This window comes from Lichenostomus cassidix, chromosome 2 (assembly GCF_008360975.1).
Source record: "Lichenostomus cassidix isolate B80296 chromosome 2, HeHo_3.0, whole genome shotgun sequence".
Classification (NCBI taxonomy): Eukaryota; Metazoa; Chordata; class Aves; order Passeriformes; family Meliphagidae; genus Lichenostomus; species Lichenostomus cassidix.
Window position 1 is genome coordinate 31437623 of NC_139482.1, and position 25800 is coordinate 31463422.

At 40.8% G+C, this 25800-nt stretch overlaps 1 protein-coding gene across 3 annotated transcripts in view; it reads right to left on the reverse strand.

Annotated features, from left to right (window-relative positions):
* RAPGEF5 (Rap guanine nucleotide exchange factor 5) overlaps positions 1 to 25800 on the reverse strand; it is a 205761-nt gene that overhangs the window by 78441 nt on the left and 101520 nt on the right. For 2 of the 3 annotated variants that reach the window (XM_085050902.1, XM_085050900.1), the window contains exons 8-9: positions 18071 to 18147; positions 12522 to 12647 (exon numbers count right to left, since the gene is read on the reverse strand). In XM_085050902.1, the coding sequence (XP_084907028.1) occupies positions 12522 to 12647; positions 18071 to 18147 (203 nt within the window). The remainder of the gene's footprint in view (positions 1 to 12521; positions 12648 to 18070; positions 18148 to 25800) is intronic. The other variant, XM_085050901.1, reaches the window with a different exon arrangement.

The window sequence follows — 25800 nt, forward strand, 5'->3', positions numbered from 1 at the left end:
TTGCCCTTAACAAGGCAATACAGATAAAGCTCATTAAGTATATTGTCTAAGGTAGAAAAGTGAAGAAGTTTTGCTGTAGCAAGCACTTAACCTGTGCACGGAAAAAAAAAGTAAAATAATTGGAACAAATTATTTCTTACAAAAGCAAATCTGATATGGACATAATGGTATTGCCTGTTCTGCTCCATTCACAAAATTGCCCAAATGAAGAATCTCTGGAATGGGATGTATTATTAGACCTTAGTCAATAGGATTTTTTAAAGCAGGCTGGGCATCCAACCGTTTGATGCAGACCTTTTCCACACGTGAGAGCAACAGAATACCGGAAACTGCAGCATTAATGAATTACTAGGAAGACTGCAAATGCCTATGATTTTATAGTTGATTTTGACAATATAATGGTCAAGAAACTTTTACAGCATTTTTATACTTCTGTTGGAATGCTGAATCTTCATTTCTTCTTACAGCAGGTAAGACATGAATTTCTACCATAATTAAATGTGTAAACTGCAATTTTTTTTTTTTACTGTTTCTATTCATAGGGTATCTTGAATACATATTGAACATCACACAGATTAAAAACTAATAGCATTTTAAAACAGCTATATGCATGATTTACTGTATAGCTTTTGTCTAATGTAAATATTTACTATTTACATGTCACTGCAATGAAAACAGCATGTGTCAATTGATTAACCAGTAAAAATATTAGACAGAATTGGAGAGCATTGCTACAGTAGCTGCAAAGGAAAATGGTGTGGTGAAACTGTAGCCTTTTTCCCCATACAGTACAAAACTAAGTTTTGCTCCAGGGAGGAGACAGTCATAACTGCACATATGCATATGTGTGTCTGTGTGACAGCTGAGGGTGGGAGGGTGAGAACAGACGAGTTACAGGGAGCATACGGCCACCCAGTGCAAGAGCCGAGCAGCTCTTCTCCAGGGATGGCTGCAGATCCCACACAAATCAGCACACATACCCACAGCTCTGCTGTAAATTTGGAACATGTTCCTCCAGTTCCTGCACACTTCCCTACAAGGAAGTGCCTAAAACGATGTAAGAGAAGCAGGTCTTTTGGGGTTCCTAAAAATGAAAGCTACAGCTGATGCTGTGAAAAAAATTAATTTATAGGGGCCATTTTTAGGAAAGTACTTGATTGGAGTATCCCACATTAAAATCTGCCACCTGAAGCAAGCTTCAGGTGGTTCAGGTGTTCAGACTTAAAAAGGGAAGCTGCTTCAAGCTATCTAAAGTATCATTCAGCCACCCAGTGCACCTTAACTACTCAAACACCCCTTCTGATGACCAAGACTCAGGTTGTAATCCGAATAACTGAAAAGGAGGTTGAAACTTTTCAGAATCTGCTAGACAAAAGCCTGATGCAATCTGAAAAAGAGGAAGAGGTGAGGAGTGTCAGAACAGATGGGTCACCAGGAGAAAGCAGCTTCTTTATGTTAACAGCTGAGACTGTGTGTAAATGACTGGTTCATTCTGTGGTGTGAAAAAGGATTCCATAAGTCTTTGTCATCTTTGCTTTTAGCAAGGTACGCAGTCTGTTTCATGAATAAATATGTACAGCACATGCACACACAGGAAAGTGCCTCTGCAGGAGGAGAACTAGAGGACCATGAGCATTGCAAATTCTTTGGTGGAGAAGGGTTCTGCCATGTCCTTGGTGAAATCCTGAGAAAGTCCCCAGGCCTTCATTGCAGGCCATCACCTGCAATGTGCAGGATTTGATAGCTTCCCATTGAGGCATTGGGCACTGCTCAAACTACGCTGGAAAAATCTTGCAATGCCAATGATAAAGCAGGTAAGAAAATCTTCTACCCAGGCTTAATTTACTTCTTCCATCTCTGTGGGAAATAGGACTAAAGAACTCACTGCAAATAGAATTCTGCTCAGAAGACACATGCTTCTTTTACATAAGTTCATCAAAATCCAAGAAACCAAAAAGAAATCAATACAGCCCAATGATTAGCTCAGTACGGGTACTGCGTAGAGACTGACAGATTATTTAGACAGGCTGAATTAATGTGTGAATTCCACTGAAAAGATTCAGGTTTCTCACCTGAGGAGACAAAGCCAGAGTGTTGGTACACTTTCCAGCTATTTGCCATTCACACAAGGAAACCCTGGCCTGAATGTATCTGGTTTTTAGCTCAAAGCCTGAACAACCAGGCTTTGCATATGAGAACTGAAATTGTGGCCACTTCAGTCAGCTCTGATTAGTGTCTTCTCTGACCCTGACCACATCAAGTCTCTATTAACTTGCTAAATATGGCCAAACAGCATATATTACAAACAGTAGATCGATTTACCAGTAGTATTTGTATTCACACATATGTTTTAAAGCTTCCTCTGGTGAATAACCCCCTACTTGCAATATAAAAAGTATTTTGTAAAAAGGCCCAAACTGATGTTGTATTCATTTAACATATATTAGTGACTCTAAAACCAGAGGATACACTGTGATATTGCAACCAAACCAAAGAGGAGATGCACATTTGCATTCTGTGCTTATCTCCTACTCTGCCAAAAAGAGCAGGTTCTTCTTTGTTCCTCCCAGCACTGGACTAAGTAGCAATGCTGCTCCTGATACAGCACACACAGGTGTGCTCCCCTCACCTCCCAGGGAAAACAGAGATAAATAAGGGATGGTGCTCTGAATCCAGCCACTCCAAGAGAGCAAGAAGCATCAGCCAGGCTGGCAGGGGACAGAACTGTCACACAGCAGCCAACAAAGGCACATGAGGTGTAGGCCCTTCCCTTGATCAAACAGGGCTGTATAGCTCAGCATCACCCCCTGTCCAGGGCTTACACTTGCTCAGAGCCTGGAAATCCATCTAAGATTCGATCTTCAGCAAGCTGTTAAAGGAATTACCAGCTACTATTCATGCTCTTCCTGAGTTAGGTCATCCTATTATTTTCCCAGTCATCAAAAGAGGCTAAAGTACTTTTTCCTGCAACCAGCAACTGCTGCTGCTCCCACATGTCAGAGCCTTCCCCGCTCGGATGCTCATGTTCCCGGCAGTGACAAAAGGAGCTGGGAACTGCCTGCCACACAGTATCAGAAAATATATTCGAGGAAGGCCGCAAGGTCATTGCTAATTTCAAACCCTGTTTCATGTTTCCACATGAAACACCTAATTAAAACTTTTCACTGGGTAGTTAAAATGAAATCCGTGCATATGCACTTGAGACCTCATTTTCATGTGCTGTGAATTAGAATATAGGAGGTGCTGCACACAGCGGTAGGAACACTAATCGAGGAAGGAGAGGGGAATACCTGCTTTGATTTAGAGGAAGATAGTCAGCAAAAATACCACTAATCACCTGGGTTTTCATTCCTTTGCTCTTTGAGCTGCCACACAGAACCAAGAAAAATGGAAGCAAGTGGTGTATTAACTGCTACCAAATCACTGTTCTCCACAGGTGGCTGTGTGTCAAGCACATCCTGCAAAATGCCACCAGCTTCCACGGCTGCAGTGTAACAAAGGCATTAAACCCTACAGGCAATACCCCACTCTGACCAAAAAAATACCTACTAACAACAGCAGGGGCTGAATTAAACTTTAAAATGGAGGCAGTGAGTGACAGAACAGCCATAGCAAAAGAACAAATTTTTGGACGATTTTAGGGGGGTTTCATAATTAAAATAAATAAATCCTGACCGGGGGGGGGAGGGGGGGAAGGGGAAGAAGCCTGCAAAAAGCACGAGTTTAAAGTGTCATTACATTCCTGCTGTGTATGGGGTTTCAATAATGGAGGCAGAGATAGCCACTTTTTCCAAAAAGTCCTCATAGCAGATAGCCTGACTCTGGTCCAGGAGAGGCAGCTGAACGTAGGGAAAAGGCTGTCTCTCCACTGGCATGGTCTGGGTGGTCTCCAGAGCATGCCTGCAGGAACAGATGCCAACAAATGCTGCCAGCATTTATTCCAGTGAGGTCCTGATACAGACCTCATAGACTCCAAAGCATCCTGCCACTGGAATCACACTGACTTTAGCATGAACTCCAGATATTACTACAGAATTTGCTCCAGTGTAGTATCTTCTCCAAAGCAAAGCTTGACATGTAGAAACATGTTTACCTGTTTAATGACACTAGCCATGTATGTTCTGCATTACTGGCCCAAATCTTCACTTCAGTGAAACTGAACATTATTCCTGAACTTCTTCAAGGGGATAGAAAGAAAAAAAAAAAAAAAAAAGAAAAAAAAAAGAGAGCTGAAGCACTGAATCCTTTTTACTTGACTGATCTCTGGGCAGACTACCATATCTCAGACAACTTCCAGAGAAGCAGCTGTGGTAGACAGCCATCAGCTTCAAGCTTATCAAAAAGTTTTCCAGTTATCTCGGATACTTCTTTTCAGCCAGGTCCAGACTATGAGCCAAAATGAGATATCCTTTACTGATCTGGCAAAAGTCTGGTAAAACTGTGAATTACTTAAAAGTTCTACACCACTGAAAAGGTGAATGACAAAAAATTACTTCTCCTGAAATTCAGCAACTGCTTGAAATTTCTGACCTAAGGTTGTGTGGTACATGTTCAAAGCATTATCAACTTTTCTTTTTAATCTTCCTGAGTAACAAATTTAGGTAACAAATTCCCTAACTTGACAGAGAGATCCAGACACCTTTGTTGTTCAGAGTTCCCAGGACAAGAGTAGAATTAGCTTTACAGAAGCAGATGGCAGGATACATCTGCTGTATTATCAGCATAACTGGGAATTTATTGATGTCATGAATCAGGAAAATGGAGAGAAGAACATTCAAAATGTCATCAAATGTATTTATCACACAGAGAGAGGAACAATTTAATATCAGAAAACAAAAGAGCAGGTGCTTTGAATTCATAAACTGGTAATTTCTACTTCTCTAAAGAGAGAATGTTATAAAATTAATTCTGTGTAAGCCTTTGGACAAACCAAGAAAAATACACAGGTTAGTGGTTCAAAATCTGGAGAGAACCACAGAAGCAGAGGACAGTGACAACTTGCAGACTGCAGCTCTCAGAGAGTTTCTCAACTTCTTCACATGGCTAAAAGGAGCAAGGGCAGGACCAAGGAACCGTGCTTTTAGCCTCGGTACCACCAGAACAGTGTAGTCCCACTGCCCATGAAAAACACCACTCCTGTCCTCTCCCTGCTCCTGGATGTTGACACCCTGCTCATCATTCACTCCCTGTGAGTGTGCCTTCAAGAAGCCACTCAGCAAAACACAGGATCTGGATTAAAATACTGCCAACCAAAAGGACATTTCATTTGACCCAGTTCAGTTTCTGGATTGGGTAAATCACAAGGCTTTGGGGAATTAAGGAGAATGGCAATATTTCACCAGGAGCAGCAGAGTAGCTCTCGCCAGCACAGGTCATCCCTGACACCATATCTTATTCTCACCCCATATCCATGCCCCCATAACATGAGGGGAACCAATCCAGTTGGAAAATAACCCCACAAGAAAGGTGTATTTATTTTATTATTCAGCTTCATTATTCCCTGTGTCTCTTCACAAAGCAGCACTCCATGGGCCAGCCCAGGGCTGGGGACAAGTGTTTGGGGCAGCACAGCCTCTGAAGCAATGCCTAAGGACCCAGAGGCTGTGTAGGCACTGCAGCTGTAGGCCTGGCCTCGGGATTTTAAAAAAGATCTCCTGCTGTCAAGAGTTCAACCCACTTCCAGCTTCCTTGGGATCCCTGAACCACCTCTCAAGGATCCCAAAGGAATTCTTCAACATTCATTAACCACTGGAGGTTTTACAACATCCTTCAAGGTCCCACATGTTTAAGACCTCATTTTATACCTGGGTAAACAAAGGTCCAGAAAAGTGACAAGATTTGAAGAAGGTTATTTATTAAATAACCAACAGAGTCAAAAAGGAAAATTCAGAGCTCTGGCTCCCAGGTTTTAGCCTGCTAAATACTATGTGCCCTTTTTACCCCTTTCAGCACAGGAGCTAAGTTATTGTCCCATACAAGAATGAGTCACCATTCCACTCTAAAGAAATCCCAGCACGCAAAATGTGTAAGTGGAATTTCCTCCTATACAAAGTAGTATAATGTTACAGAATAAATCAAAGACGAGAAAATTAGGCTTTCTTTGCTTTTAAACACTAGGATGAGCATCTGGAGGAAAGAAAGTATTGTGGGAATATGTAACTTGACTCAAAGGAAAAGAGTGAAGTTTCCACTTTATGCATTCCTATAGTATGCTCACAACATATCACTGGAGCACAAGTATGACTCAAGTGCTTTTTTTTACAAGGAGAAGGATCACATAATTTCACCATTTTGCACTGCTGGCAAGAGGACGTTTTCCTCCAAAACTCTGGCCACATTAAACAGACTCAACAAAAGGAACAGTAAGTCCTCTTAGAAGTATGTAGCAAATAAAATCAGTTTTATTCTTATTTTAAAAGTTCTGCAAAAGACTGAAACAAAGCTTTTCCCAGCATGCAAATGATCACAGTCCTATATCTGAGCAGGAGGATCCTTATCTCTGGGAAACCTTTTCCATTTCAAAAAGATGCCTATGCCTGTTCCATACTGGGGAGGAAAAAAAAAAAAGCATAGGACCTGCAGAAGCCTTTTCTTCTCAGAAGATAAAGAGGTTGGCTTATGAAGAACAGGTGATCACCTGGGGCTATGCATTCATTCCAGCAGATGAAAAATCAACCATCTGGAATAGGACATTCTCTTCAGAACATGACAGAACTAGATTCAAGTCCCTGTTCCCTCTGATTCAGACCAGAGACTTGAACTTCAGGTTACCTCCACAGCAAATATGTACCTAACACTTAATTACTTACTCGTACTCAACAAGGAGGTATAAACTGACAACCTCATTGATAGATTCTTTTTTTTCTTGGCTTGTAATTGAAGACTAAATCCAAATTGCAAACCCTCATCTTAGCCTGGTACAGGTCTCTCTGTTAATGCTGGCAGATCTAAGAGGTATAAAGAAAAATAGCAAACTCCTGTGCTGACATGCTAAATCCATTCTGTTTAAATGACTTGAGACATCTATACCACCTCATAGCTATTCAAACCATTACAGTCTTTGCAAAACTGTGCTGTAGTTGTCATGACCATTTGATCCACAGCTCCGCAAGAGAGGCAGAATAGCTGCCAAGAGTCAAAAGTGGTAAACCTGCTCCCAAGCTCCCCAATAGATCTGTCCCAGACAGAGCACACACAAGAAAAGGGATGACGTTTTTAGAAAGTATGCACAGATTTCAGTCACTGACTGTATTCAGACATGATTTGATGTCAATGTTTTAAAGAATACTTCTGCATCAGAGCCCTGATTACTGACCATCAATCCAACAGTACATCAGCACAATGCCACAGCTCTGTCAAGCTAACAAAAACTGCAGCTCTTGACATGTCCTGACATTAATTCTTATCTCCTGCAAGCACCCAGCTGGACACCCTAAAAATACCCCTGGTGTGTCATGGCTGGAATTTCCTTAAGAAATTCCTCGGTCATGAGTAATCTATACAACCCATGGCCCTAAATCGTTAATCTTCTGCTGTAAGCCTTTTAACAGCTTCAGCTCAACCACCAACCTGCTTCAATGAGCAAATCATCTGTCTTCCTAACGAGACCCCTGATTACAAAAGTTAGTACCCAGTAAATTAACAGAACTGTTCTTCAGTATCTGTTGTCCTTCTGAAAACATCCTTGCCTCATATAATATGTCTCTTTCATCTTGAATTAACTCACAGAATCAATACACTCAAACTGTATGTACTTATATACTTTTAAACAGTACGTAATTCTAATTAATATATACATTAATCTGTAAAGGGACTACAGGGAGGATTTAGGAAATGTTCCCCTTCCTACTGGTGCAGGGAAGTACTGGAAGAGCCTCTTTTGAAAATTATTGTCAATTTGTGAACATTTTATTCAGTTGATCTGACCATGAAAATGATTCTATAATCTAAAGAATATTCTCCCCATTTGCTGAGGTGAAAAGCACTTTTACAATTTTACTAAGACAATGACACTATAAACAGATGTGATTTTCTTAATGAGTGCAATACTTCATTGAAATAATAACTGGATATACTGTGCAACACGTTTTCACATCTATTGTAAAGACATTATTTAATTGAGTTGTAGTTGACTAAAAGGAATTTCAAAAACTATGGTTTAGAGCAAGTATGTCTTGACTGCATCCCAAATGTATGCTGGAGGAAAAAAAGCTATGATAAATTGCTTCAAATGGCTTTACATACACAGCTTGCTTTCTGTATTATAATTAATGCTAATAATAAGCAAACCTCTCCAAAAAGCAGGCTCGTTCTATAGCTGAATATTTCAATACATATTTTCCATCTATTTTCTGTCAAAGCAATTTTTTAAAGAAATGAAATATTTAAATTACATTAAAATACAAATATCCAGTTTCACATTTCCCTAGGCTTATGAGTATGATTTGCATGTAACGATAAAATTAGAACTGCAAGCTTGCATAGTTTTTTTTTACTCTACCCCATATTTGATATTAAAATAATTTCTGTGTATTTTAGACAGTCATTTCATTTTATTTATTTATCAATACATTGTAGGAATGCAAAAGCACAGAGAAGAAGCTTATCTGCCTATTTAGAAGCTTATTTAGTATTATTTACTTTCTACTCATTAGCAACGCTGAAGTTTTAGAAAACCTAACACATACGGTAGGTTCAGTGCCTTAATTAAGCACCTTATTCTAACACATTAGCAAGTGGGAGTGGGGGAAAACACTGTAATTTAGTTTTTGTTTCTCTGCAAACCATTACAATTAGGGCACTTTGCAAACACTATATTCACCAGAGAAAGAATTGGCACTGTGTGCTACCAGGGAACACCAGTTCCAATACACCAATCTAACCTGGTCACTGTCAACTTCCAGTGTAAAATCAATTAAGCAGCTCACACATAACAGAGACTAAGCACAGAACTTTATAAATCGTAAGAGTTGTTCAAAGTAATTTTTTCATTCAGACCATAAATGTGAAAAGAAATGATAGCATACCAGAAAACTAAAAAAAAAAGCAATATGGACTTTCTGATTTAGTACAAATCATCTTTTATATATATATATACACACATATATCTCCCAATTTTACACCAGAACACAGCCAAACTAAAGGAATCCCTTCTCCCACACACTATAGTTCCAAACCAAGCTTTCCTCCAGCTGTCACATATTCTCCCTCTTCCAGACCATCTGCTTTTTCTGAGAAAAAAAAAAATCATATTTCTTCTCCTGAACTAGCAACCCAAACCAATCCATGCTTCACCTGTTTCTTGTGGACCACAGACCTCCAACACCACACCTTAAAGATCACCTTTATCACCAAAAACCTCTTGTGCATCCACACGTCATCCACCTTCTCAGAGTGAGTCATTAACTTCTGTCCTCAAACTCAGATGAAGATGGTGACTATTTATTTGAATGACAGGAGAGTTTACCAGTCCTCCAGTAATCCATCCAGTCTAGCTCCCTATCACCCTCATTCATTGTACAGGAAAGAGTTATTGGGGTAGTCAGTACCAAATTCTTCAATCAGGATGAGAACCATTTCTTCTTCACAGGAAAGTACAAGAATCGTCAAAGCCCAATTATACTACATTTGTATTTGCTCTTAATGCTGGCAATCCATGTGAGGCTGTCCTAATCTGAAGAGATCTGCTCTAGAAACAGTGGGTAACACCAGAGGAGCCACAACTCTGTTTCCCATTACATGCCTGGGACAAGGCATGGGCTTTTGAGGCTGGGATTTTGGGTGTTTTTCGTATCACTAGAGGAGAACAAACTAGTGGAGAACTCTGCTTAGGGAAAAAATTTCCCATTGGCCATCTTGGACAGAGCAGCTTTACTTCCAGGCAGGCTGTAAATCTCCCAGCTTTCAACAGTGACACTGGCCTGGGCCGACAGAAACACACAGCCCTGCAAGCCAGCAGCATTTCTGCTTCGAGCTGAGCTGCCAGGAGGCCAGCCTGGATAGCAGGCTCTCCAAGGGCAGGGAGAACAGCCTGGCAGGGTGCTCAGGCATCTCATTTACAGACTGCATGCCATTCCTTTGAGGAAGGCAGATCATCCAAGAAAGCCCAGTTTGAGCTCCCCAGGAGGGAAAGCTGGTGAAAGCTTTAGTGCAGAGATACTTGCTAAGAAATGTAGGAATTGCACAGAGAATCTCCATTTTACTCCTGCACTGAGTGCCCACCACCCTGTGTTACTAAGAAAGCAGTGTAAAATAACCTATGCTTTTAAAAACAGAAGAAAAGAAGATGGGCACATTACACACAGTAAGGATACTCCACCCTGAACATGTTGTTCCTCTAACGTTTACAGTGAGCCCAAGGGACTGGGTAATAAGCTGATGCCAATGAATCTGCCATTACTTTTGTAGCAGCAGGATGAGATAGGAAAGTCTGAAATCCTGAATCCAAGCAGTAGCACAATTCCTCCTGCTGCTTTTTTCTTTGGAGAAGAGGGGGGATATCTGCCTGGAGCAGTGAACCCTGCCCAGCCACTCAAACCCTGTCACCTGCACGTGCACCGGATCAGCTCTCAGACCACACGGGAGGAAGGGAGGGAGAGGAAGGGATGGAAGCTCACAGCTTCCTGAACATACGCAAGCCACTGCCCTGCCATGGCAATGTCTGCATTTTTTCCAGTGAAAGTTAGTTACCTGAGTCAGCTAAACTGAGAAGCTACAACAAACTGTGCCCATGTTCTGTATGCCTTCTTGGTGACTATTCCTAATGGAAACAGTAGTCTAGCTGGGGCTTACCAAACATATCCACTATGAGGACTGTAGGTCTCTCTTAGATCTGGGCATGGGCTGCCTGCACCCACCCTACACCAACCAGCAAAGTGCAGAACAGGGGGAAGAAGCACACCATGATTTATTATTGTCAGCACTAGCTGTAAGTCATTCCCCACCCAGAAATAGGGGCACATGAGGAATGACATGGGTTTCTGCAGTCTCTCAGGCGACATTTCTCTTTGCTGTCGCCTCTAAAAGCATATCCTAAAGGTCTAAATGCATATCCTTGTCTGAGTGCAGTAATTGCTGTGTTATACTGCTCAGGATGGGTATGAGCAAATTGCTCAAGCTCCAGCTAAACTGAAGTCACTCATCTCCTAAATAGCAGCAATTGCTAAGTACCATACTTTTCAAAAGGAGAAGAAAAGCTGAGTGCTTCTTTCCTTTCCATTTTTGGAACTGTACTGTAATCTGTGCAGCTACAGAGCTGCAGCTGATGCCACAGCACCCTTTGCAATGACCAGAGTAAGCAGCAAAAATAGCCACTGAATTTTTGAGTATCAGTCCCAACATTCCCCCCTCATCTATGCCCAAATATCTGTAATCTTTTTTCCAAATCCTGAAACACAATAGAAATCTTCCCTGGTTTAAAATCTTCTTTGCTTAAGCATCTAAACTTTTAACTGTGCTTTGTGGATAGGGTTTGAAGATATACGGAAATTCTGCCAGACGTCCATTGCTAGAGGGTCAGCAGAGAAACAATTTAATCTTGGGGAATTAGCCTTGCTAATTGCCCTCCTCCCTTCTGCACACCTACTGATACATTTACACATCTAACTACACCAGAGCAGACCCTATACATTGCCTAACAGAACAGCATGAAGGTCTGAAGTAAGATTTCATCATTCTCTTTTCCTTTCTACAGCCTTATTTCAGTGAGAATGAACTTACAGATGAGCTGAAAAGTATTTCTTTTCTAAAGCATGTCTTTTTTCTACTGTCCAGTGAGCTGAAAATTGAATAAATTGCATATACATAATGGCAAGGGACATGAGGACTAGGTGGGATTTTTGTTGTTTCTTTCAGTCATCTTCTGCACCTTTAGATGAATATGCAATCAGAATAGAAATCTTTACTAGGAGAACAAAATTAGGAGACATTGTGCTATAAGCAAAGCAGTCAAGTTTCAGTGCATTTTCAACCCGGTTATTAACATCTGAATAAGTGCTTTCAGAAGCAACAGAATGCTGCTTTCTTCAGTGTAACTTTTGATTGAAAACACAATTTAAAAGAAAAAAACACGAACTGCTGAATTCCCTATCCCGACCATTCTTTTTAAGACATGCTGAAAAGTTTCAGCCAATACTTGCATCCAAATATACTCCCAATGAAGTAATACTGATAATTTAAAGTAAGCACTTGAAGCACTCATATGCCTTATACATTATTTAAACACACCGTAAAACCCAACGATTTGGTAAAAAGCATCCTGAAATCATCTGCTATATCCTATGTGTATAAGATATTAATCACAGCAACTAACAGTTAATGACAACATAATAATTTAAGTGTGTTGACAATTATTGACCTGAACGCACTTTAGAGAAATGTAAATGCCAGAGGAGAGCAGCTACAGCTCCATGACTAATGTGTGCCCTGGATTCTGACCATCAGCTTTGCTATTTCAGTTTTGTGACCTAAATCTCCCTCCTCTACCAGAAAGAAACAAAAAACCCAAACAAGAAATGTCTTACTTGTTCTGCCTTCTCCAGTGCTTTTCTATCCGCCTGCAAAAACTGGCAGTTCTCTCTCGCCAGCTTTTGGACCAGCTCGATCCGTCCGATGTCATCTCTTCCCTGAAGCTTGCACAAAACTCCTGCCTTAAGGGTGGGAGAAAGAGCAAACAGATACTTAAATCCACAGTCCCAGGACATGACACTGCCACAAATTTCAACCTTAAGAGAAATGCATCTGTTTTCTCATATTCGCAGTACTTCGGTGCCACTTGCTGAGCACAAACAAGTCACTGCTTCCCAGGAAACAACCAGAGAGGAACAGAGGCACATCTGAATCTCCAAATGTATCTACTCTGGAGGAAAGAAGGCAGGGCTAACTAAATCAACCGCTCCTCTGAGTGCAACTATCAGATATGCTGTGTTTTATTTGTTCCTGTCAGCCTGTTTCCTGTTACATAAGAGAACAGGAGCAAGAGGTTAAAAACTCATGGGAAAGTTAGCCAGGAACAGCCCTGGAAAAAGAATGAAGTGCAACACAAGGCATTCCTAAAAATAACAGGCTACGACTCCCTCTGCTCCCACTCCAACCATTTTTCACTTATGCAAGACTCAAGAGTTAAAAGACAGTTGTGCCACATTTATTTATTCCGTAAATAACAAATCTATATCTCTTGATTTTGTTTAGGGAAGGAAACGATGCTTGCTTTAAAAGCTATGTTAGAACTATTTTTTTTTTTTGCTAATATTCTGGCAGTTACTCAAGCTATGCTGATAGGGTTTTGTCAAAACATTCAGCACTGGTTGTTTTCTAAAAACAGCAGGTAGATACATATAAAAACATAGATTCATGCTTGCACACAGGCATAGCAGAGACTCACCACAGTTAGCTGATATGGCCTAAATTGCTCCCTGCAAAGTCAGTGACTGATACCACTGTCCATGATCTGGTCATGGATATAGCCTCTGCATAACTGAGACCCGGGGCAATGATACCATGCAGCTTTTATTAGCCCAGATGTTTCCTGATGGGAACAGCATATGCCTTGGGAGGGCCCATCAAGTGGCATAGCTGTGATATGGCTACATGACTTCAAAGGCAATCTGCAAATAAACATTTTCCCCCCTACCTCCTTCACTGTTTTCTTTCTACTGTTCGTCTCTAGTTTAAATGAGTCAGTACCTGCTCCAAAATTCACAACACACCTTGTGAGTCAGCCCCAAAATCTAGGGATGTTCTGACTGCTAACCCACAGTGCCATGCAGGCTTCAATCCTTTCCCCCTGAGGAATTCATGCCCATGAGAGATGAAGGTGTGAGAGTGCCTACCCAAATCATCCCACACCCTGCTGGTTTGTCCAAGGAAGAGAGAAATGGGGGTTAAAATTTCTTCAGCTGAAGAAGAAAACAAACCTGCTTTATGAACAAGTACTTCAATGCTGATGGAAAAAAATAGGCTCCACAACCAAGTCCAGAGTAATCCTTATGCAACTCATCTGAAGAAATTTGTACATGCCTATATTCTTCCACACAGCATGAAGACATCTCCTCACAAGCCTGCATCAGACCCTTCTGCTCTGATGAAGTAAAGGATTTCAGATACAGCCTGATCCTTGCATGTCCTGTGCTCCTCCTGAGCTCAGCCTCCTGACGAACCCAGCTTTCCAACGTAAGGAGCCTACACACTGGTTTGAAGGTCAGAAATCCACTGAGAAAATAAGGAATGGCATTGCCTAATCTCAAATTCCTTACATAGTCTATGAGTTTAGTGCCTTATCTTCCAAATCGAGGACACTGGTTTATAAACCAGTTCTGACACACTCTTATCCCCTGCAGATCAGCAGTAAGATTGATTTTATCAAATTTGGAAGAATTTGGTAAGAGCTGTCCAAACTTGTTTAATCAATAAAGAGGCTATTTAGGAAGTGGGTTTTTGGGGTTTTTTTTAAACTTTACAGTAGACATTTAAAAATTGTCAGATCACTTGTTTCTTAATATTCTCCTTTTTCTCCAGTAGTTTACTCAGAGAATCTAACATTTTGGAGGTCTGATGTCTGCACTTCCAAAACTCTGATGTCTTGGGGACATCAACTAAACCAAACCTGCTTATTTCATGGCTGCAGGATGCTTCTAGCAGGGTGTTACATCAGTGTAAGGTAGGCTAAGGACAACTTCAAAGTGTTATCGCCTACTAGGACTTCAGGACAATAAAGATTTGGAGTCTCTCTGGATCTGGGATCTTAATACTGTGGAGGCACTTTCTGCACCTTCGTGTTGTGTTGTCATGGTTTAAGAATGGCAGTCCCCAGTTTAGTGCTCCCACAGAGACCAAATGAGGCACCACTTACTCAGTCCCCTAACTCTTGCAGGAGGTGGAGAGGAGAATTGGAGGCACAAAAGGTAAAGATTGTGGGTTGAGATAAAAACAATTTACTGAAAACAGCAATGAGATAAGAAAACAAACAGTAACAGCAACAATAATAATGACAGAAGGTACAAAGAACAAACAATTCACATGGAAACCCCTCCAGAAATGGCAATACCCAACCACTCCCTCCTCCATGATATCTCTACCTGGAAGAGACTCCCTTTTCCCTACTCCCAGCAATGATGTGAGGTGGTATAGAATAACCTCTGGGTCCTGGCTACTGCAAAAACTAATCTTGTCCTAGCCAGAAGCAGGACATGTGCCCAGAGAAAGCAGATCATGACCTATGAGTGGCATAGGTGGTTACAAGTCCCCGCTGAACAAATATTTATTGATCTTCAGAGTGTGAAGCAAAGAGCAATGGTTAAAACCACTTATGTTAAGAAGAGGAAGGGGGACTTCAGCTTTGGGGTAAGAGCTGTAGTTAAGAAGGAAACTATGAACCCTTCACTTTTAGTTCTGATTTCCTCACTTATGCTGACTTCCTATTATAATTTTTTCTTCTAAATAATTGTAAGAAAACATCCAGGTCAATTAAATAATTAATTGATGACAGATTTTAAAAATTAGTTGGAAAGATGTTGACAGTCCCCATTTACTGGTCATTTTCACTTGTCAATATAAATTTAATTTTCAAGCAATACTTTGGAAGCTGTTGGACAAAAGGGTAAAGGCAAGCCACCCCAATAGCAAAATGCAATTTTGATTTTCGTTTTGTGCAGGCACACACCTTCCAAAACCCTGCATGCAATCTAAGATATTGGTGCTTAAACCTCTAATGCATGTAGACCAAAAGAGATACAATTACTAACTTATGTGACGTAAGTTGCACAGTTTAACTGGATGATAAAAGAATGCACTTTATAGTGAGTCTTTATAACCATGCATGGCTCAAAATCACAATAATTAAATGTGTTCATTTGGAATGAAATTTTAAAAAGTTTAATGGGAATGAAAGCAAATTATTCACTACCAAGGCTGGAAAAAGGAAGATGCTGACAACATACTTTCTGTTTCAGCATATCCATTGGAAAATATTCCCTCTGCAGAGGTCATAAATTAACATCCTAGCAAAGACACAGAGGTGAATTAACACATCCCTGGGCAGACAAGATGGGATCTTTTATTTACATCATTTACACTGTTTACAGCATGTTTGCTTTTGAAAATCACCATGACAAATTTTTTCCACACTTCTACCACTTTTGCCAACTAACTCAAATGTAAATCAAGCCTCTGTCCCACAGAGCAGTGTTCACCACACCTTTCAGCTCTATTAAGAGAAGGTTTGGGGTGGTTTGGTTTTCTTTCACTGTACCTGTCTCTTTCTGTGCCTAGTGAAAAAAATCATAATTATTACCAGCCTCACCTTTGATCAACCTGAAAACTTAAAACCTTATGCCACTGCCTCAAAAGACGGGATCCCTTGCTTAGCTCCAGTCAGATGCACTGTCCCACTAAAGTGAAAAAAAATCATTTACTCCTTTAAAACAAACTGTATTTGGACTTCACTGGATGTCATTTTTATGGTGCTAACAAACAAATTGCAGCAACCACTGCTTTATTGACACTCCGACGCTCGCCCCAGTAGAGCACATGAATGTTTTTGTTAACTGTTCATTTAGTAATTGCGTAATTTTAAATGGGTTTCATATTCTTTCAAATTTTAGAAGCTGGTTTCCAGTTGGTTAAAAGCTGGGTGAATCAATATCCCAATAATAAATTTTTATGGTCTTTTATAATTAGTTCAGGTGATCTTATTAGCTAACAGGATCTTTGCACATACATTGTCTATGTCATAAATTGTGGCTAGCACAGTTTTTCCCATGAGAAGTTTTCTTGTGTTTTGTAAATAAAGATAAAGTTTGGATGTTTTGGAACAGTGTCCCAGAACTTGGGCAGTGCAGGCCTGGCCAATCAGGCCTGGGGGAAGGCTTCTGACTGACCAATCTGGGTGACTTTTGAGAACTCTATAAATGTAATGAAATCAAAACAATAAAGGTCATTCCTTCTTGCCACTGAGAACCGATGCATTCATTACTCTGCTAGCTGCTCAACAGCGACAATAAATGGGAACAAAAATTTTCAAAAAAACTGTAATAACTACAGCAACTAAGTAGAACTGAATACACACTAAATCCTTCCCCTCCACCTCCCTCCCCCACTCTCCCCCCAAAAAAATCCAACAAAAAACTAGAAAATCAGATTTTTTTGTGCAGTGAGGTGACTGTTTCCCTCTGGGTCCTTTCTTTATCTCTGTAACTCACACCTGTCTACATGGCTTGTGGCCTTTCAGCTAGGCTTGCTCACAAATATCAGCATAAATCCTGTCCTTCTTGCACACAGCTTTTCTGTTTGGAAAGATGTTAGGGAGACAAATCAGACACAGGAATTGCAACCTGCATATAGGGGAAGGAGAAAAGGTGGCAACTGGTAGAGAACATAACATTTTGCAAGAGAAATAGAAGGAGAAAAAAAACAGTCAAGACTGGGAAAAATCAATTTTAAATTAAAAGCAATAATCAGTACCAGTACAATGAGCAATACAGTTACACTTGCACAGCTTGAACACATGAACAGAATGACTGAATGAATTGCAGATTAATCAAAAAGGATTCACAGAATTAAAAAGGGTAAGCAATTCTGCAATAAAATATTCTAAAAGGCAGTTTAGTTTCTTCTGAGCAATATCAGGAAGTGTGCTTTGGTTGTAAATGAGGGCAGTTAGGGAAAAAAATAAGAAGGTTGTTGCTTGCACTTGAGTGACTAATAAGTATCCCTATTTCATTGCATGTCTACTTACAGTGATTAAAATTCAATCAAAATGTCATATACCCTCGCCTCCTAAAACATATCTCATTTTACTTTCACATCTGGTATATGCTATGTGTATTATCTAAAAGGAGCAGAAAGATAGCTGAAGAATGCTGTCCAATTGCAACATCATGGGATTAATTCCCAGAGTAATCATCAATCTTATTCTAAATAGTCACATAAGATGAGATCCAGCAGACTTTCTCCCTCCTACATGCTCCCTGCACAGAGCATCTAGGAAAATCCATTTCCCAAAGCTATTGAAAGCAGCTCTTCAACTTGTAGATCTGAAAACATTTCCAAGACTCCATTAATCTTACACATTTACCTGTGCATCAGAGGTATCCTTGAGCTCTTCTAGTCCTTTTATTTCTTGACTGCTGTTTTCTTCATTTTGACGAATTGCTAAAATAAGAAAGAGGAATATATTGGAAGCAGGCAGATTTAAATCACAAGAAGCAGCAAAGTGGCATGTCCCACTTCAGATCAAATAGGATGACCATTCAAGGAAGGTTTAAACTTTAGCATTCTAGTTAAGCCCTTGAGTGGTTTTGGACAGATCCTAAAAAGTACACCTTATTGTGTTTAGACAAATGCTACATACAGTATACTTTATTTTTCCCTAAGCAATAAAACTCTGTACTAAATAATTATAGTCATGGTACTGCTAGTCCTGATAAAATGATGACATTGAAGGAAACTCCACTTTTCCATACATTGTAACAAGGTCTCATGACTCATAAAGAATTTTAAAGATCAGGTCTCCCTCTTTTTCCATTATACTGTAGAAGGTCAGTTTAGACTAAGCAAAATAAGCAGATTTATCCCTCACCTCAGACTTGGAAAATTCTTTGCAAGCAAAGTGATCTCAATCTTAACAAACATCACCACTAGCCATGAAAGTCATCTCCAGAAATAAATGGTAGCAGAAAATGTTTCATTGAAAGTTCTTTGCTGCTAGCACAATAGAAAAAGTCAGCAACCTCACTCGAGGAACATAAATCACTGAACACCAGCAAGTTTTGCTAGACTTCAAAGTTTTGTACCAAAGTTGTAATCCCCAAAAGGGTCAAAACCAGAGTTAACAGCTTATCCTGCTAAAGAAACAAGGAACCTCCTATGAAACGACACCTCGGACTTCTGTATTGCAAACAGCTTTATCTATAGGCAGTTTTACTATCTCTACCCCAAGCTACCCTTTCAGTCAGCAGAGCCACCTGCTGTATTTTGGTGGGACATTAAGCCCTCAGACATTCTGAAATGTGACACATGGTAGGTCAGGAGAGTCAGACTCAATGAAACACATGCAAAGTGACTTTATCTTATACTGTACTCATTTATTTAGAAGAACCATACTCAAATGTCTTTAATCCTGAGTACAAATAAATGATTTCCCAGATTAGCCATAGCATTTGTGACATCAGAAGTGTCCTTGAAGCAGCTGAGCTGGCACACCTATTTCCTGAAAAACACCTCCTGGCTCATGGCTTTGATGGATGGTGGGAGGGTTGAGCTGGAGTGCTTCCTCCTGCCCACCTCCTCTCTCCTTCACCCCTGGTAGCTGAGCTGCTCACCAGGCTGCATCTGAACAGCCATAGCCCACAGCAGAGCATATTCACATAAGGATCACCAGTCCTGTTTTGCCTTAAAACTATGTCTGTGAGCTGAGACAGATTTTGATTGATGAACAAACTGGCTGTTGAGGGAGCAGGAGAAGGGCTGGCAGATAGCAGTACTACCTTCCCCAGGCATCCTCACCTGCGCTCTCCTCAGCTCTCCTCTCATATACCTTCAAACATATGCAGGTTACCATGGCCAAGATCATACACATAACATGAGCCATGAGGTCCAGCTTGGTGTGTCTGCCTGGATGCTCTGGGTCTGCTGCAGACAAAAAGCAGCCCAACATTTAGGCATCATCTCACAACTTGAAAGAAAAGTAACTTCCGATTGCTCTTGACCTCTAAAGTAGATCATATGGATTTATTTTTTCTTATGGCAGGACTCTGCTGATATTGCTATTCCATATAGGATATAATTTTGTTTCTTCCCCCACAGTTATGCTATCAAAAAAAAAAAGATAATAAAAATGTAATTATAAAAGGAGAAAAGCAGAAATAAGTAATTCTGTCAACACAGTTTGTTTCATTCAGGGATCTTTTTAAATCCATTATCAAAGGAAAACAGAGTTCTGATATAAATCTTCACCACTGGGTTTGCAAGCATCACTTCACCAGCAAAACTCTGAAATTCAAGGTGAATACTGCAAACAGACGGTCAGACTATAGCAGTAACAGAAAGCTTGTATAATGGGCATTAGATCTCAGCAGCATTTAAAGGCAGGCAAAATCAAAATGCTCTTGGGACATTGTGACATATCTCTGCCCCAGCCTGGAAAAGGAACAACACAATGCTCGAGAGGGATGGCCTGAAGAGCCATGTGTGGCCCCTGCTTTTCTAGTGCAGGGCAGGGCTTCTAAAGGCAACATACTCCATCCAGACAGGCTGGGGACTCTGTGCAGTACCTTCCCAGGTAACCCATCTCCTCCCAGCCTTCCTCCCCAAGAGCTGCCTCATCCTCTTGCACAGTTCCACACATGCATGACCCTCTTCTACCCACTGCCATTGTGGGAGACATAGAGCATTCAGGATATCCATTAGTTGACCACTAGTCAGAACAACCTGCAGGAAACAGGAACGTTGCAATGCCGGAAGGCATTAACAAATGCTAAAAATCGGTTGTTTGAGCAATTTCTCAAATTGTTAAGTCTGCATTAGCCGAATGTTTCCCCAGTTCTCCTTTCAATTTTCTGATTTCTTCTAAAATCAATTTGCTGTAGGCACTCATGGGCAGAACATCCCCCCAGACTCTGGCTATTAATCACAGCATTTAAAGGAGCAGCACCTTGCTAGTACCAAGACCATGCATCCAGGTTTAAGTGATTTATATTGATCCAGCCAGCTTTTCCAACAATCCTGAGCAGATGGGCGCTCCACAAACAGCTGTGCCAGGGGAAAAGGTTAGTGCCTGCCAACTGGCTTCTTGTCACAGGCCTCTGTTACAAGCATCCCCTTCCCTGCCCAGAGCCAGGGCAAACACCCCAGAGCATCTTCAACCAAAGTGAGCAGGCAGACACTGGAGGAGCAGCACCTGTTGCTGGCCTGGCTGGGCTGGCAGGTTAGTGAGAGCATAGGATGGTGTCTGGCCAGTGACAAGAAGCAAACACCCAGAACTGAGGGCAGCAAGATCTCTTACCTGGCACAAAGGGGAAGAGAAAGAGGGTATATGTCCACAAGCCCCACTGAATACAGGTATCCTTGGGTGTTGAATGAATTTGAATGATTTTGACATGAGCAATTTTAAATTATGAGAAAATCGCCTCAGTTTAAGTGTACACTAAGTGAATGGCTTAAAAAAATAAAAGTTGTTTTTTATCAGCAATTTCATAACCCAACTCTAAAAAAACCTGAGTAAGTTTATCATCCAAACCCAGCTCTCCTTGGCTTCAATGTTGTTTAGACTGTGTAAGGAATGTAGCAAAGAAGCAGTAAATATTTTCTTAAAGGAAAAAAAAAATTGCAGACCTCACACTGACGTTCTTGCAGCTCTCTTGGGAGAGAAGGAGCATTTGGCCTCTTTTTCATGAGATTTCCATCACAAACTTGATTTTTGTGTCCTCCCTGCCTCTTACCCAAACCCGTAAGAACCAGCCACAACTGAGCCATTTAACTATACCAGGGAGCAACACTTCAGGAATCACACCATCTCATACTTTTTTCCCATCACAAGAACAGTCCCTTGAAGGCTGAAGTGGCCACACAGACAAGCAACAACCCTTAATTATATTTTCTTGGTTTCTGCAGGAAAAGACTGCTATATATTTTGTTTATAAAACAGAAAAGACCACCTATTTCTTAAGATATTCTGGTATATTTAGAAATTTATGTTACTGGGGCCACCACATACATGTAAGAAATTCATTGCAGTATTTCTGGACACAGTGTGCCCCTAACCCCATAACAACTCATAGATAGCCCTTGAATTGTCCCAGGCACTGCCCTCGTGGGTTACCGTGCATGCAATACAAGTTCTGCCATAAAATGTAAGAATTCAAGGATAATTTCCTACTTACTGGTAGCTGGCCATTTATTTTTTAACAAAAAAAGTTTTGACATTGCAAAGTTAACCATAGGAAAAGTGAGCGGAAGCTTAGGGTGGGATGGGAAAGTATTTCTCAGACAAGTGCTGATTCTGGAACCGTACATTCAAAAAGAGTTGTGAACTTTGGAGCTGAGCCAAATGTTTCCTTCTCCACTAGCATAAATCCAGCTTTGCCCCCTGATACAAAGATCCCAGCATGTTTCACAAAGCAGCAATAACAGGGAAAGGCAAAGGTGGTTTACCCTGATCTGTATGTTTGGGTTCAGGCTTGAGACTGGAGACAGGAAAAAAATACAAACCAATGTAGAGTGATCGATTCTGTTTTCTACCTGCAGTATTTCTCCTTCTTTGCAGGAAAGGTCACCACGAATGAAAGAAAAAAAATGTCAAATGAACATTAGCTTGCTAATGTGCAGTCCAAGTAAGTCCATTTGCAAATTAATCTAGAGAATTCGGGATGTTGATGTTTTATGGTCACTTAAGGATCACAAGAGACTTCATCTGATCTGAGTTCCTTGTCCCCCACAGACCAGAGCTGAGATCGTGCTAATAGATTCTTCTGTAAACTAATGTTACAACAGATAACTCTTGTGGGGGAGAGCATTGTCCTTTAGTAATTCCATTTCAGATCATTAAATCAGCAGAAAAAAATAATGAAGAAATAAGAAACCAGAGTAAATAATTTTATACCCACTACCTCAGCAGAATCAGCCATCACACAGGGGTGTGAAAGGAGAGGGAACATAACCACTGCTCACACTGGAATCAACCAACAGTGCTCCCCCCTGCTTTTACATCCATGCCACAAAGTTTAGTGTAGATTTAAGGCATTGGAAAGGATTTGTCTTTCCCAGCAGCATGGAGCACCACACACAGGCTAAAGGGCTCACCTTAGATAGCCAGACTGGCATCCAGTGAGGGTAACAACAGACACCAGCAGCACTACAGACCTTCTCCTGCCTGGGGAAGAACCTGCCAAGGTTACCCACAGAGCAGTGCCTCCATCATACTCTGTTCTGTATGCCACAAACTCGAAGGTAAATTGATTACATTAATTACATCTGATGAGTAAGATTTTTTAAAGTCACATAGTAATACAAGCACATTTTTTCATTTTGATGCTTAGTCTTGTTCAATATAGCAGAATCATCTGCCCAGCTGGAAGTGGGAAGCACAGTTTAAAAAAATCCACACATAAAGCAACTCCTGGAACCCACAGCGTTGTAATCTTCCCAGAGGCTTTGCTTTATTGTGCTTTCTTCCTTTCCTATAAATGAAATTTCTTCTTTCTACCCCTTCTGGCTGCAAAGATAACCTTTCCTACACAAACCAAGGCACTAGCGTCATTCTGCTGCTGCAGCCAGCCAGACTGGAACAATAACACCAGGAGAGGTGTGAACTTCCTCCCTTTGGCTTAATAGGGTGTTAACTGTGAAAGCTAATTATTTAAATGCTTAAGAAAGGACTTCCATCACAGTTAAGCATTTTACTGCCGAACAATAGACAAGGACACCTGTCCATCTGCAAGCAACTCTGGGTGGCATCCACATGGCCATTCCAGGAAGCCAGCTTGGCTCCCCATCACTGCTGGCTGTCCCACAGCCCCTGCTCTGACTGCTCCCCCTCTGTGCTACCATAAGGCATTTGGGATTTGGAGACTGGCAAAGGATTGCTTTTTGCTTCTGCGCTGCCCGAGGCTGCTCCTGCTTGCTTATCTCACTGCAAGCCCTCGGGCATGGCCTCAGCAGCAGCCCGAGCGTGGGGAATCCCGGCTGTACAAACACTGCCGGGCTCACCTGGGACTTGTCAGGCTGCATGGCGACTTCAGTGTCCCCACAGCTGCTCCAGAGGTGGCTCTGCTCACCATACAAAGCCCCATCACCCCTAAGGCTACATCACTTATGTTCTCAGTGATGCTACTTCATTTCAAATGCGGAGGATAATTTATTATTTAGTATTTTTCTTTAACCTGCTAACATCCTAGGACATCAAACCACTCTGCCCTTTGTAAGATTTCAGTCTTCAGTACTCTGTGATCACAATTCATATAGGAATCTCTTTTTTCTAGCCAGGAAGTAAAAGGCTCCTACGTGCCCTCTACAGATAGGAGACACATACCCATGTTGGAAGAGGTAAAAAGCCTACTTCTGAGCACAAGAACTTTGTTTATTTCACAAGCCAACAGACTTTCACTGCCTCATCCCTGCTGGATGGTTACAGCCTGTTGTGGGCTTTTTTCGCCCCTGTCAAACCAAAAAGACCTCAGGAATCTGAAGGAATATTCCCCGGGGGAAGGCTCCAGAACTGCCAGCAGCCTGCACCAGTTGATTTATTGTCAGCTGCTGAGAAGTTCACAACTTCTAGCACTCTTCTTATATTCCAAATTTAAGTCATGTCTGTTTCTCTCCCAGAACTTTATATTTGGGTTTTTTTTTTTTTTTGTTTTGGTTTTTTTCCAATGGAAGTTGCTGGCATGAAGATTTTAAGAAAAAACACAAACCCCGATTTTATTTTTTTTTTAAATCCCATAACTAAGCTGATTTCATTATTTTTGAAAACTTTACTGTTATTTTGAACAACGGAACTTGTGGTATCCCTTGTTGTTCTTTGTGGAGGGTATACAGTGAGCTCTAGAGAGGTTGGTTACTATGGCAGCTCTGAGCTGTTTGACAGTGTTATAATGTTTGCTGATGCTTATTAATTTATCAGAGTGGAAAAAAATGAATAGCTCATACTGACACCACTGGGGAAACTAAAAGCCAGATCCTCTAGGCTATGCAAAGCACTAGTGCTGAGCAATGGAAAAGAAAACGAGCAGCCAGTAAATGCTTTGCAAACCTCAGATTTCGGGACCATTTTAGACCAGACTACATCCTCACGTATGCTCCTGCATTTTCCAAGTTCTGTTACCAAACTGAAGGGGGAAACTAACAAGTACTGAGTATCTGGAATCCCCCAAAGCTGCTTGTAAGAGACAGTAATAATCCCAGGAACAAAACCCTCCAACTGAGAATTGGTTCCTTATTTACCATGAAAGAGTAATCTTTTCCCAGAAATTACTGAAAAGACAAAGCTTTTTAAGCTCATCCTTAACATGTTTCCTTTTATTAGCAATACAAAAATTGCCTTTGAGCTTTCTTACTCCTTCCCACTATTTCTGCATATATATATGCAAATTATCATACAGATTTCCCTTCACTGAGTACATTACATATCTCTGAAACAGTTGGCAGGCCCCTGGGGGGGTGTTGCCCAGACAGCTGTGCAATCAGCTGAGTAAATCAGCTAATTAAAGAAACAAAGAAAATGCAAAAATTATTAAAGACAGACTGCCGCTTACAGCATTGTTCAGCACCTCTGTATGTAAAAAAGCACAGCAAGCACAAGATGGAATAAAGGTACATGTAAATCGGTGAATGAACTATTGCACAAGTAACAACGATGCCATTTTCTCTCAAACACTAATCTGGGATGCTATGATATTTATGCTTTGTAGTTTAAATCAATTTAACATAAATTACTCCAGCATTTTATTTTACAATTGCAAAAGTGTGAAATGTAATGTTGGTCTCACAACTGACTTCTGTATGTAAAAAATGGTCATTAACTTCTGCTTGACCTTAGGTGTAGAACTAATATTGAATTTGCACAGAGGGTACTCATTATTCTGATCTAGTTTCCACATAGAAAAAGAAGTTCCCAAGGGTCCTAGTGCTATAAGCCATTTCTCAAATCTCAAACAGGAAACAGGACTCCAGAAAATGATGCAAAAACATTTCCTCTCATTGCAGAGTTTATCAAAAGGAACAGATAACAGCAAGGGTAGGAATCTGCAATCTAAACAGAGCAAAGCCAGTGTGGTAAGAAGGGGGGCTGACAGATGTAGATTTGGTCTT